Raw genomic sequence first — 12,089 nt, 5'->3', positions numbered from 1 at the left:
GTCCAAAGTTTGCTATTTGAATCACTTCTTCTTAAGATCTTCAAATGGTAATAATGTCAGTCTCATTTTAATTATTTACTTCTCAGATATATTCTCATATTTATATTTTTTAAAAAGTCCCAAATGCCTGATGAGCAATGACTTCAGATAAGAAAGTATTGATCAAAAGCAACTGCTTCAGTACAGAATAACTTAAAGAAAAGTTTACCCAGTCCAATGTCTCAGTACAAAAGTTCTCACAAAGTCACCTTTACTTTGAATCCAATTCCTTCCATAACCAACCTGCCATCATCTGCTCCTTTCCCTATTGCTAAAAGAGCCTCCAGGTCTGTGCCTTTTAATCCATACTGAAGCAGTTCTTTCGCAGCATCCACATTTTCAGGAACTCTTTCCAAACACTCATGGAGAACCCAGGATCGCTTCTTTATTTTACTCTGGATATAAAAGAAGAAACAGAGGAATTAAAGAATCCATGACATCTCACAACACAATACACCTGCCTTCAGAATTGTAAAGCTATATCTAATGTATTACAGCTATTTAGGACCTTGGCCACAGGGAGCTGCTAGAGGAACTCAAAAGAAAGGCAGCCAATTCCCTAATGGTGATTACAACTGGATGCAGGGAGTGTGAGTTTACCTGCTTGCTTTCTTCCTCTAATGAGCTACATTAGAGTGTGAGCATACAGAAACAGAAAGCTCAGGACTCATTTTTGGTAATATAAAACGTTTTCTCCTAACTTTTCTAATTGCCTTTGGTTTGCACTGTGGCTGTATAATAGAGTAGGTAATAAGGCAGAAAGAGAAGATACATTCTGCCATAATTAATAAGCATGTTTAACTTTTAACAAATGAGCCCATCAAAGTTTTGTATTTATTTGACCGTGAGATATATCCCAGGGTGTCAATAACTTAATCATAAAAAGTCATGATATGCTGTTTTTTGGAAAGATCCAGGTCCTATTCCTCCCTCCCAACTGCTTCCTCCAACTCCATTCAAAATCCCCGACTTGCCCTCTTCCTAGAAAGAGCTATTATGGTTACAAATTTCAATTAATATTTGACTCATTCCCTAGGATCCTTTATATATTGCCTCCCATCAGTTCTTTCTTCAAATGTCTCTTATTAATTCACTTTCCCTTTTCCACAGCTGCAGCCTCCATACCAGTCTAAACCATCAACACAAAATATCCAGGACACTGCAGGAGTCCCCTGCTCTGAGCAAGGTTTCCTACCTTCCTTCCACTCCAATCCTCTCTACACCATCTTCCTCTGTGCTTCCACAGTCAGAAATCCACAACAGTAGATAAGTGCCTAAGTCATCAAAAGCTTTCCACATCCTCCTGAACCCAAATCAATATATATTTTTAATCATATTTCCCAACATTCACTATTGTCAAATATCAGTGCCAGCAAACTGGTTGATGTACAGAGCTCATTTATCCACAAAATGTTTACTGGGCAGCTACTGCATACCAGGCACTGAAGTAGACATGGAAAGACAGCAGTGAATAAAACAGATTTAGTCACGGGCCTCATAAATCATGCTCAATGTCTTTTCATTCGTTCATACCATCTGTCCTGTTAAGAATGTCTTCCTTCCTTCTCACTCAAGAAGGTCTACTTTAAATCCTTCCAAATCCCTGCTCCAAACATCTTCACTATATAAAGCCTTCCATCACTACCAGATCTATAATAATAATCACTACCTTCACTGGGTTTCTGGAGTTTTATCTGAAATCTATTTATATGGTCAGTTATATTCAATATGGTGAACCTCTATCTCTACTAAAAATACAAAAATTAGCCAGGTGTGGTATTGTATGCCTGCAGTCCCAAGCTACTCGGGAGGCTGAAGTAGGAGAATCACTTGAACCAGGGAGGCGGAAGTTGCAGTGAGCAGAGATAGTACCGTTGCACTCCAGCCTGGGCAAAAAGAGTGAAACTCCATCTCAAAAAAAAAAAAAAAAATACGCTCCCTATGAGCAAAAGTCACATTTATGCCTGTCCTGTACTCCTTCACAGTCCCCAGCATAGTGCTCTTGCTCTTAATTGGCTATTTATTTAGCTAAACAAAATATTTCCCTCCCCAGAAAAGTACTTGTTTTGTCTCTCTTAACATCCCTCAACTCCTTCAGAGATAAAAACTGTCCTTTACTGTATCCCAGAAAAAGATATACATGAACTCATGAGCTCATTGTCTTAGATTACAAAACAAGAAAGAAAAATAATACAGAATTAGTGTTTTGATTTTCTAAAGAAAATACAAGTAACTTTGTCTTCTTCCATTTCATTACCTCTCATGCTCTTTCACCTCTGATATCTTGCTTGTATTAATGTTAAGTTTATCATCCTGTTTGGCTGATGCATCATCTTCTTCCATACAACTTTTTCATGTTATATTTTTACTTTTAATTACTAATGTACAAAACTTTTAGGGAAATAATCATCATGAAATTTTCCCAGTGTTTCCCACAATCTTCCACAGTGTAAAGGTATTTTCCTTTCTACATGTTAGGATCAGAAGTCCCAACATTTTTAAAGTATGCCATGAGTCTAACTATAAGTCTTTCTTACAAAGATGCCAAAGGTTAAAACATACAGGCTTGCTGTGAAATCAATGTGTCCTCCAAAATTCACATGTTAAAAAACTAATTCCCAGAGTGATGATGTTTGGAAATGAGACCTTCAGAAAGCAATCAGGTCATGAGAGTGGAGGCCCCATGACAGGACTGGTGTCCTCACAAGCGGAGGCAGGAGACAGCTTGCTGCCTCTCTCTCTGCTCTCTGCCATATAAGGACACAGCAAGAAAGAAATCCATCTGCAACCCAGGAGAGTGCTCTCACCAGGAATGAAATTGGTCAACACCTTGATTTTGCACTTCCCAGCTTCTAGAACTGTGAGAAATAAATTTCTGCTGTTGAAATCACATAGTCTGATATTTTTGTTGCAGCGGCTAAAACTAATTGAGACAAGACTGCATATTAATCTTAACTACGGGAGGCAGGTAACAGGAAGTATCCCATTTTGAGACTTAAGTTTTAAACAGGCGTATTTGGCAGTTTTCATATATGTTACCTATTTATTGCCTCTCAGCTCCAAATTTCCCCTCAAAGCCAGCTCTGTGATAGCATATCTCATTTGCAGTTGACACAATATTAAGCTCTGGGTGCTGGAGGGCCACTGCAAAAGAAGAGGCTCTGCTTTCTAGTCCTGATGTGCTTTGGTTCTTTTCTTCTTGCTCCTATGGCTTGGCCACCAACAAGGCATGTGTGGGACATCAAGTGGCACTTACTTCCCCGCTTCCTCCCTCTGTTAACACCCTCCCACTGAGTTTCAGTGGCACTCTCGTGGGCAGACTGTTTTCTAGTGAATCTCCCACGCACCAAAGAGAGAAGCTTCCCAGACTGGAAGCTACAGTAAGGCTGCCTATAGGAGGAGACAGTTTTTTCTTGCCAGTCTTGGCCATGATTCCTTAATTATCTACCAGCCTTGAGCCACATGCATGCTGGTAGGGGTTTCCTGCTGGATAGTCCCTGGGGTCTTCTGGCCCCCATCCTCAGCTCAGTGGCCCCCCAGAAGCAGGCGTCCAGCTTTCCTATCCATCCCGTATCTCCCCGACTGCCAACCTTGGCAACTGTGGACCAGCCCTGGCTCAAGGCAACCCAGAGAACTTCTCTTCCATCCTACATGCTGCAACCACTCCTGGCCCAATGGGTCTGAATCCCAGCCTAGGGGAGGGGCTTCCCTTCCAAGTTCATTCCCTCCATGGATACGTCCCTTCAGCCCTAGGGTATTCCTTAGCGTTATCTTCACATCCTTTATAGTTCATTTCTGGTTACTAGAAAATAATTCTGCATATTGTAAATTTCCCGGTTTAAATTACTGTGTGGTTTCTGGCACCTGACTAGCTCTTGACTAATGCAGGTAAAGAGAAGTGATTGTGGTACAGGAAAGAAAACGTTAGGCCAAAATCATGTAGTCAGCTGGTTTATTGGTGAATATTTGTTCACATGTATTCAGCATCAAAGACCAGTTGCAGGGGCAATAAAATCTAACAAAAAGACCATTTTTCCAGATGAGAAAATTGTACTTCATTGACTGTATTACAGAAAAGTCAGCAATGTAAAGTTCTCTAAAATGAAGCCCTATAAACAAAAGATACTATATGAATATACATTTTACCACATTCCAAAATATTTACACATACCAAATAATTCTGAATTGAAGCAACGTTGACCACTGACTTCCTCCACTGCCTCTGATATACGAGGTCAGTATCCAGGCCATAGGTATGAGCCAAGGACAAGGCTTCCTCATACTCTTCACTTTCAATCTTCAGATAAAAACACGAAGACAGGAATGTTACATGACTGAATTATCCACAGGGTCCCGATGATGATACAATGAATGATGATAATCCCTTGGACCTATCCAGCATGTCATTAATTCCTGTGCACTGTGGCACGAGAAGCTCACAGACATATTGAGGAGCAGAAGGATCTCGTGTTTCTTTCAGGACTTTAACAGAAAGATGAAAGATAAAAGGTGCAAAGCTCTCATTTTAGAGTAAAACAATGGCAAAACCAAGACAACCATGGAACAACCTGACTTCTAGTCCAGAGCTCCTACCATGACATTGCAAGAACAGCACAAATCATGTAAACACACAGTGCTGGTCACCTCGGCTTCCCAAGCAAGTCCTGGACTAGAAAGCAAGTCTGCATTTCTTCCTTCACCCTCTGTAGATAGCTGATTTAAACACAGATAAAGGGAGAGCTGAAGGCCACATGAAGGGTAGCAAAGAAATGAGTTAAGCCACCAAGTGGATAATCAGTCTAAGTGAATTCAACTTTTATCCATGGTTTTGATTTTGATTACTTAGGTACAAAGATTACCATTATTTTAAAAAGCTTTATAGAACTGCTATTTTTAACATGTCAATGATCCAACATCCCTCTTGAAATTTTCTCTTTTATTAAAAAATTAACTTTTTCCCAATAAAAGAAAAGCTTGATGACTTCAAACTTGGGTAGTAGTACGCTACTGTCTCACCTTCCTCTGATAAAGTTCCTCCGGTGTCGTGGAGCGCAAACTCACAAGGCGGTAGTTTTTAGTAATGGTTCGTGGGCGTTTCCGTGCTGGTGCAAATCGCTCCATTTCAGTCACCAAGTAAAGGCCCTGTTTTATATAACCAAAGTAGCGAGCCTTGGCAGATATTTCATGATCAGAATCAGAATCTTCTTCTCCTTCATCTTCTTCTCCAGCCCTAGTCTCCAAACGAGATCGTTTGGGGGCAAGTTTAATCTCACACTAAATTGAAAAAGGAGATTTGAAATTAATGGTAAGGAACAAAGAATAACTTTTTAGAATTAATGAAAAAAAATTTCTAAATCTAAGCTGGTTTGATTCATTAAATCAGTTATGTGATCAAGATTAACAATGAAACTCAAAGGAACCTTACAGCAAGCATTATATACATCAGCTCCAGAAATATGCACATACATTATCAGCTCCAAATCTTCTAAACTAAAGCCCGTTTTTTTTTTTTCTTTGAGATGGAGTCTTGCTTTGTCACCCAGGCTGGAATGCAGTGGCGCGATCTCAGCCAACCGCAACCTCCGCCTCCCAGATTCAAATGATTCTCCTGCCTCAGCCTCCCGAGTAGCTGGGATTACAGACACCCACCACCACACCCGGCCAATTTTTGTATTTTTACTAGAGATGGGGTTTCACCATGTTGGCCAGGCTGGTCACAAATTCCTGACCTTAAGTGATCCACCCGCCTTGGCCTCCCGAAGTGCTGGGATTAGAGGTGTGAGCCACTGTGCCCAGTCTAAAGCCTGTTTTAATAACAGGTCATTAACATGCTCTTGTACTTATAATTATCAGGTCTTGTACCTGATAATTTGATGATCTGTTTTCATCTCCTCGGAGAATGAACATAAAGGTACTTACATTTGCTTTACCAAGAATAGCTCTCCCTCACCCCTTTATAAAAATGTCTAACAGCTTCTCTAAGTTCTGAGTCTGAAAGCCTGGCTGTTCAAGGTAACTTTCATTCAGACTTAACAGAGCTGGCTTAGATTTTAAGTCATAGTTTTCTTTAAGGAACATCTTTAGACTCCAAAACAAACTTCAGAGTAAAAAACACGTCAATCTGCATTGCTAAAGTGAAAGCTATTAAAGGTTGTTACCCTTGAAAGACTTAAAATACAATTTTGAAATGACCAAAAGATAACTTTAAAGAACTAGCCTCTATTTTCAAGTCTTTTGTCATGATAAACAAGTTTCCTTACTAAAAGAATCAAAAACTTTAAGTTGCCATGCTTTTTAGAAATAGGTTAGAGTATTTTTCTTAGGTAGTGATACCATTCTACATTTTAAAATGACTAATCCAGGGGAGAAAAAATCTATCATTTCAGTGAAAAAGAAATACTTTATACAAAGCAAAATGACAACAAATTTTCTTCATTATCTTAAATTACAATTTTTTATTCACTAAAAAACGAATTTTTTATACTGCAACCAGTACCTGATTCCAATCACAGATTTTTGTTTTTAAAGACAAGATAATAAGACAACTCAAATAAAAACCAGATATTTAAATTTGGGGGTAAATATATAACTATTCTCAAATAAAGGGGAAAAAGCCTTACCTCCAAACTTAAAAATCCCCCATCATGGGTAGCAGTGACTTGAGGTGATGGTTCAAACCACTCACAGGATTTTCCCAGTAAATTCTTCAAAGTTTTCACCGACGAAACAGTTAAAGCACCAGAGCATCGAGCTAAAGTCACTGCACTGTCTGCCCACCAATTGACATCTATCAGTGGGTAAAAGGACTCTTTATCTAACAAGGGAAAAACAAATCAATACAAATGCATCTGCTAATGTGGTGTAAATTCAAAATATTTAGTATAAGAATCAATTTTAAAACCAAATTTACCTATGTTATTTGGCCCTTAATGGTATGGTAAATAAGAAAAAAATAAGAAAAATTAAAATGTAAGTCATCCTCAAAATTTTACTCTACGAGGTATAAAATGGTAATTCACTTGACAAATTGGGTGCCAACAATTTGTCAGTCTAGGTCTAAAGCTCTAAGGATACAAAGGCAAGTAAACTAGGGTCTTTCATCTCAAGAATATACTCAGGAGAGAGATGTGTCACCACTTTCAACCTAAGTTGAAAGGCAGGTGTGTACCAGGTGTGCATACATGAAGGTAATATAATGTTTTGAAAAATGTACATATACCACTTTCAGACAAACACTGAGAGAAATATACCCTTTAGAAAAATATAAGACAGATATGTAATAGTTTCCAGTGCTGATTTCCTCTTAAACTTATAACTAATCAGAGAGGAAAAAAAAAATGTATGGCTAGCAAAGAATCTTTAGAAATGAAAATGAATTATGGGCCAGACGCAGTCGTTCATGCCTGTAATCCCAGCACTTTGGGAGGCTGAGGTGGGCAGATTACGAGGTCAGGAGTTTGAGACAAGCCTGGCCAATATGGTGAAACCCCATCTGTATTAAAAATACAAAAATTAGCCAGGCATGGTGGCGCATGCCTGTAGTTCCAACTACTGGGGAGGCTGAGGCAGGAGAATCACTTGAACCCGGGAAGTGGAGGTTGCAGTGAGCCGAGATGGTGCCACTGCACTCCAGCCTGGGTGACAGAGCGAGACTCTGCCAAAAAAAAAAGAAAAAGAAAAGAAAAGGAATTATGGTTCACCAAACTAAGGTATTCAAAAGGCAATGCCATATTTATTATAATTTTATTGTACATTTTTGAACATCATCTGTTATACAAAACATATGATATGGTTTAAAGGTAAAAATAAACCATAAATTTAACAACATATTTAAACATTACACTAGAAGAGATTTTAAATATGGAATTCAGAACCACGAGACTCATTATTTTAAGGAAAATAAAGAGCTCTAACAACACTTTTTTCCCAAGTAAGCTTAAGACAATCCATGTAAATAAGGAATTTCAAGAAAATGTGAAAGGCAGAGTTCCTGGGGCTTATCACTAAGTGTGAAGTAGAAAGAAAGAGGAGCAAATCACTAAAATAAAATTCTTTTCCTCAAAAATACGTTTGGATGAATATTTTGGATGATTATTTAACTAAAGCAGATAATTCAAAGCATGGAACCTGATGCATAATATTAATCAATATTTTTAATCTTCTTTAAATGTGAACTAAAAGCATTTTTTTTTTTTTTTTTTTTTTTGAGATGAACTTTTGCTCTGTCGCCCAGGCTGGAGTGCAGTGGAGTGATCTCAGTTCACTGCAACCTCCGCTTCCCAGGTTAAAGCGATTATCCTGCCTCAGCCTCCCGAGTATCTGGGATTACAGGTGTGCACCACCATGCCTGGCTAATTTTTGTATTTCCAGTAGAGACAGGGTTTCACCATGTTGGCCCGACTGGTCTTGAACTCTTGACCGTGGGTGATCCACCTGCCTTGGCCTCCCAAAATGCAGGCATGAGCCACCGTGCCGGCCTAAAAATATATAGTAATACAGACCCTGAACCTTGTAACTATCACTGATTTTACAGAAGACACTTAGAAATTCATCACAGATTTAACTTAGAAAGTTTCACCTAAAGAAAAATAAAAAAGTCAAGAACTAAAAGTAAAAAAAACCCTCAAAAGTAACCCCTACAGGATTTTAAAATATCTCTGCTTTAATCTAGCAATTAAATGACAATTATTACTATTATTTAAATGTAAATCTTGATTTTTATTTATAAAAGCAATATACGCTCACTGTAAAAATGAAATTTTTTCCTTAAAACATGGAAATGTATGCAAAAACAAAGAAAGCCTCACCAACCTAACCCTAATTACCCCCAACTGGCAGAGATAAGTTTACTCAGTGTTTCTTCTTTGATGAATCTTTCTCTGTGATCTTACCCAAGAGCATCTGAAAAGGAGCAGGCCTCTAAGCGTTGAGCTCAGTGTACCATCTCAATGCTGGCTCCTGGCAGGAGAGCCATGCTACATAACCCAGGCCCTGACCTACCTTTTAGGAAAGCCTGACCATCAGAAAACTGGATCTGTTGCCTTGACCCAACTCTACGAAATCTTGATGTTTCTTCCAAAGTGTAGCAAAAGTATCTAGAGATTTTTTATATCATCCAAAGAGCATCTTGTATAATAACAGGAGTATCTTAAGGTTTCAATTATCATATTTCATACAACTCACCTTTGACTTTTTTTCTCTTCTCAGTAGAGAGCCTCCAATCAGGATTAAGGTCATCATAGCCTGGCTAAATATGAAAATAATGACTTCCTGAGTCAACTATGTAAGAAAATTATATGAAAATCATCAAGAACTGTGGACTTTTTCAAATAAAGAGATGATGCTTTCCCTTGATCTCTCAATTACAACTAACTGAAATCTATTTCTTGCCATGATAGTCTGGAAAAGCAATTGTTCTTACACTTAAAATGTGCACATGTACATATTATGACTCAATTTATGAAGAATACAGCATATGCATATGAACAATAGGATACCAAGTATACCACCAATACATATGAAAGCAAAATACACTAAGAATTCATTCTATACACATGCACACGTGATGAATAAACACTGGCCTGGATACAGGTCTTATCCCAGCCACTTATAAACTGAGCAACCTCTCCAGGCTTTGATTTTCAAAGCTTTGAGACTTGACTAGGCAACCTTCATGTTATCTCCTAGTCCTTTTTATGACTAAGAATTTACCGGGTTAAAAAAATATAACCATGCAGTCCTAAAAATGAATGCATTCATACCGTAATCTTAGGGCAATATGATGTCATGCTCATCTTTGAGAATATAACAGCACATCAATATCTCTCAAATATCAATTTGAGAATAAGCCATTACCTGGCACCCTCTTGGCTTAGTGTTCACTTCTTAGTCTCCGGAATTATAACAGTATGGGCAAAAGTAAAAAAAATAGTTGGGGTACTTATTTGAAATCTGAAATCTAAAAAAAGTGTTGTTATACGTAAGTCAAAAAACTGTGCTTTTTCATCTAATACAACAAAATACACATACATCTTTACTATCAATGTTTCAATGGCTCACACCTCAGAGCTATTTCTTTCCACAGCCTGGAAGAACTTCCTGTTCTCCACTACTATGGTACATCACTCAGAGCAGACTTTGAGAACAGAAGACAGTCTTTAAACTTAATCAGAAGAAAACATTACCATAAAAGGCAATTTATATACTGAGGGAAGAAATGGAGTGTCCTGGCTTACTTAATCATAGGAAAAGATGACTAAGTTTCAAAAAATCGTGTAAAAAAAATAAGGTACATATTATTGAAAACAGTCAACTAAACTGAAACTTTATTTGGTCATTTTAAGGCACTTGATAATTTTTCAATGCCTCAAAATCACCAGTACTATATACTCCAATCACACGCATGCCACCACGTATTTACGTGGCACATGTACCTTCCTACTTACATTTTGGAGTACACAAGTGAAATACAGAATAAAAAACCTTAGGCCCCTCAAAGAACAACAATTATGATTCAGCCTTGGGCACATTTAAGGACATACAGATCAAAATGAAATTTGACAAGAAATCATGGGCAAGGACTTCATGACTAAAACACCAAAAGCAACGGCAACAAAAGCCAAAACTGACAAATGGGATCTAATTAAACTAAAGAGCTTCTGCACAGCAAAAGAAACTACCACCAGAGTGAACAGGCAACAACCTACAGAATGGGAGAACATTTTTGCAATCTACTCATCTGACAAAGGACTAACATCCAGAACCCACAAAGAACTCAAACAAATTTACAAGAAAAAAACAAACAACCCCATCAAAAAGTGGGCAAGGGATACAAACAGACATTTCTCAAAAGACATGCATACAGCCAACAGACACATGAAAAAATGCTCATCATCACTGACCATCAGAGAAATGCAAATCAAAACCACAATGAGATACCATCTCACACCAGTTAGAATGGCAATCATTAAAAAGTCAGGAAACAACAGGTGTTGGAGAGGATGTGGAGAAATAGGAACACTTTTACACTGTTGGTGGGATTGTAAACTAGTTCAACCATTATGGAAAACAGTATGACGATTCCTCAAGGATCTAGAACTAGATGTACCATATGACCCAGCCATCCCATTACTGGGTATATACCCAAAGGATTATAAATCAGGCTGCTATAAAGACACATGCACACGTATGTTCATTGCAGCACTATTCACAATAGCAAAGACTTGGAATCAACCCAAACGTCCATCAGTGACAGACTGGATTAAGAAAATATGGCACATATACACCATGGAATACTGTGAGGCCATAAAAAAGGATGAGTTTGTGTCCTTTCTAGGGACATGGATGCAGCTGGAAACCATCATTCTCAGCAAACTATCACAAGAACAGAAAACCAAACACCGCATGTTCTCACTCACAGGTGGGAACTGAACAATGAGATCACTCGGACTCGGGAAGGGGAACATCACACACTGGGGCCTATTATGGGGAGGGATTGCATTGGGAGTTATATCTGATGTAAAGGACAAGCTGATGGGTGCAGTACACCAACAGAGCACAAGTATACATATGTAACAAACCTGCACGTTATGCACATGTACCCTAGAACTTAAAGTACAATAATTAAAAAAAAAAAAAAAAAAAAGACAGGAAGTCTTAAGGAAATTTTAAAAATAAACAACTCTCACTTGAGAATTCAAAGTGTGCATGTCTTCGTTAAATCTAATGATAAGAAGGAGCACCATGAACAAGCAGTACTCGTCCACTAGAACCGGAGTCTGCAGTCACCTTGGGACTAGACTCTTCCCTGAACATTGCTTAAATAATGGGCATCTCCTGTCAATTCGATGTTAAACACAAGGTGAAGATGTGTTCTTCTGCATCCAGAACTCTGTCATACTCATCCTTGTATTCCCAGATCCATCACAGTGCCCACCTGTCATAGCAGCTAAATGTCAAATGAGTAAACAAATCAACCAAATTTTAAGTCACTGAATTCTAATTAGAATTCAATTCTAATGACTAAGCTATAGGAAAATTATCTGATATAG

The 12,089-nt window shown here is 38.2% G+C and overlaps 1 protein-coding gene across 2 annotated transcripts in view; it reads right to left on the bottom strand.

Annotated features, from left to right (window-relative positions):
• The window catches only part of NBAS (NBAS subunit of NRZ tethering complex), a 426,675-nt gene that overhangs the window by 295,615 nt on the left and 118,971 nt on the right, over positions 1-12,089 (bottom strand). For both annotated transcript variants that reach the window (XM_033176517.1, XM_033176518.1), the window contains 5 exons: positions 9,223-9,286; positions 6,660-6,853; positions 5,056-5,313; positions 4,211-4,336; positions 283-434 (listed from right to left, as the gene is read on the bottom strand). In XM_033176517.1, the coding sequence (XP_033032408.1) occupies positions 283-434; positions 4,211-4,336; positions 5,056-5,313; positions 6,660-6,853; positions 9,223-9,286 (794 nt within the window). The remainder of the gene's footprint in view (positions 1-282; positions 435-4,210; positions 4,337-5,055; positions 5,314-6,659; positions 6,854-9,222; positions 9,287-12,089) is intronic.

This window comes from Trachypithecus francoisi, unplaced genomic scaffold (assembly GCF_009764315.1).
Source record: "Trachypithecus francoisi isolate TF-2019V2 unplaced genomic scaffold, Tfra_2.0 Lachesis_group17, whole genome shotgun sequence".
NCBI lineage: Eukaryota > Metazoa > Chordata > Mammalia > Primates > Cercopithecidae > Trachypithecus > Trachypithecus francoisi.
This window is presented reverse-complemented; position numbering and strand designations above follow the sequence as displayed.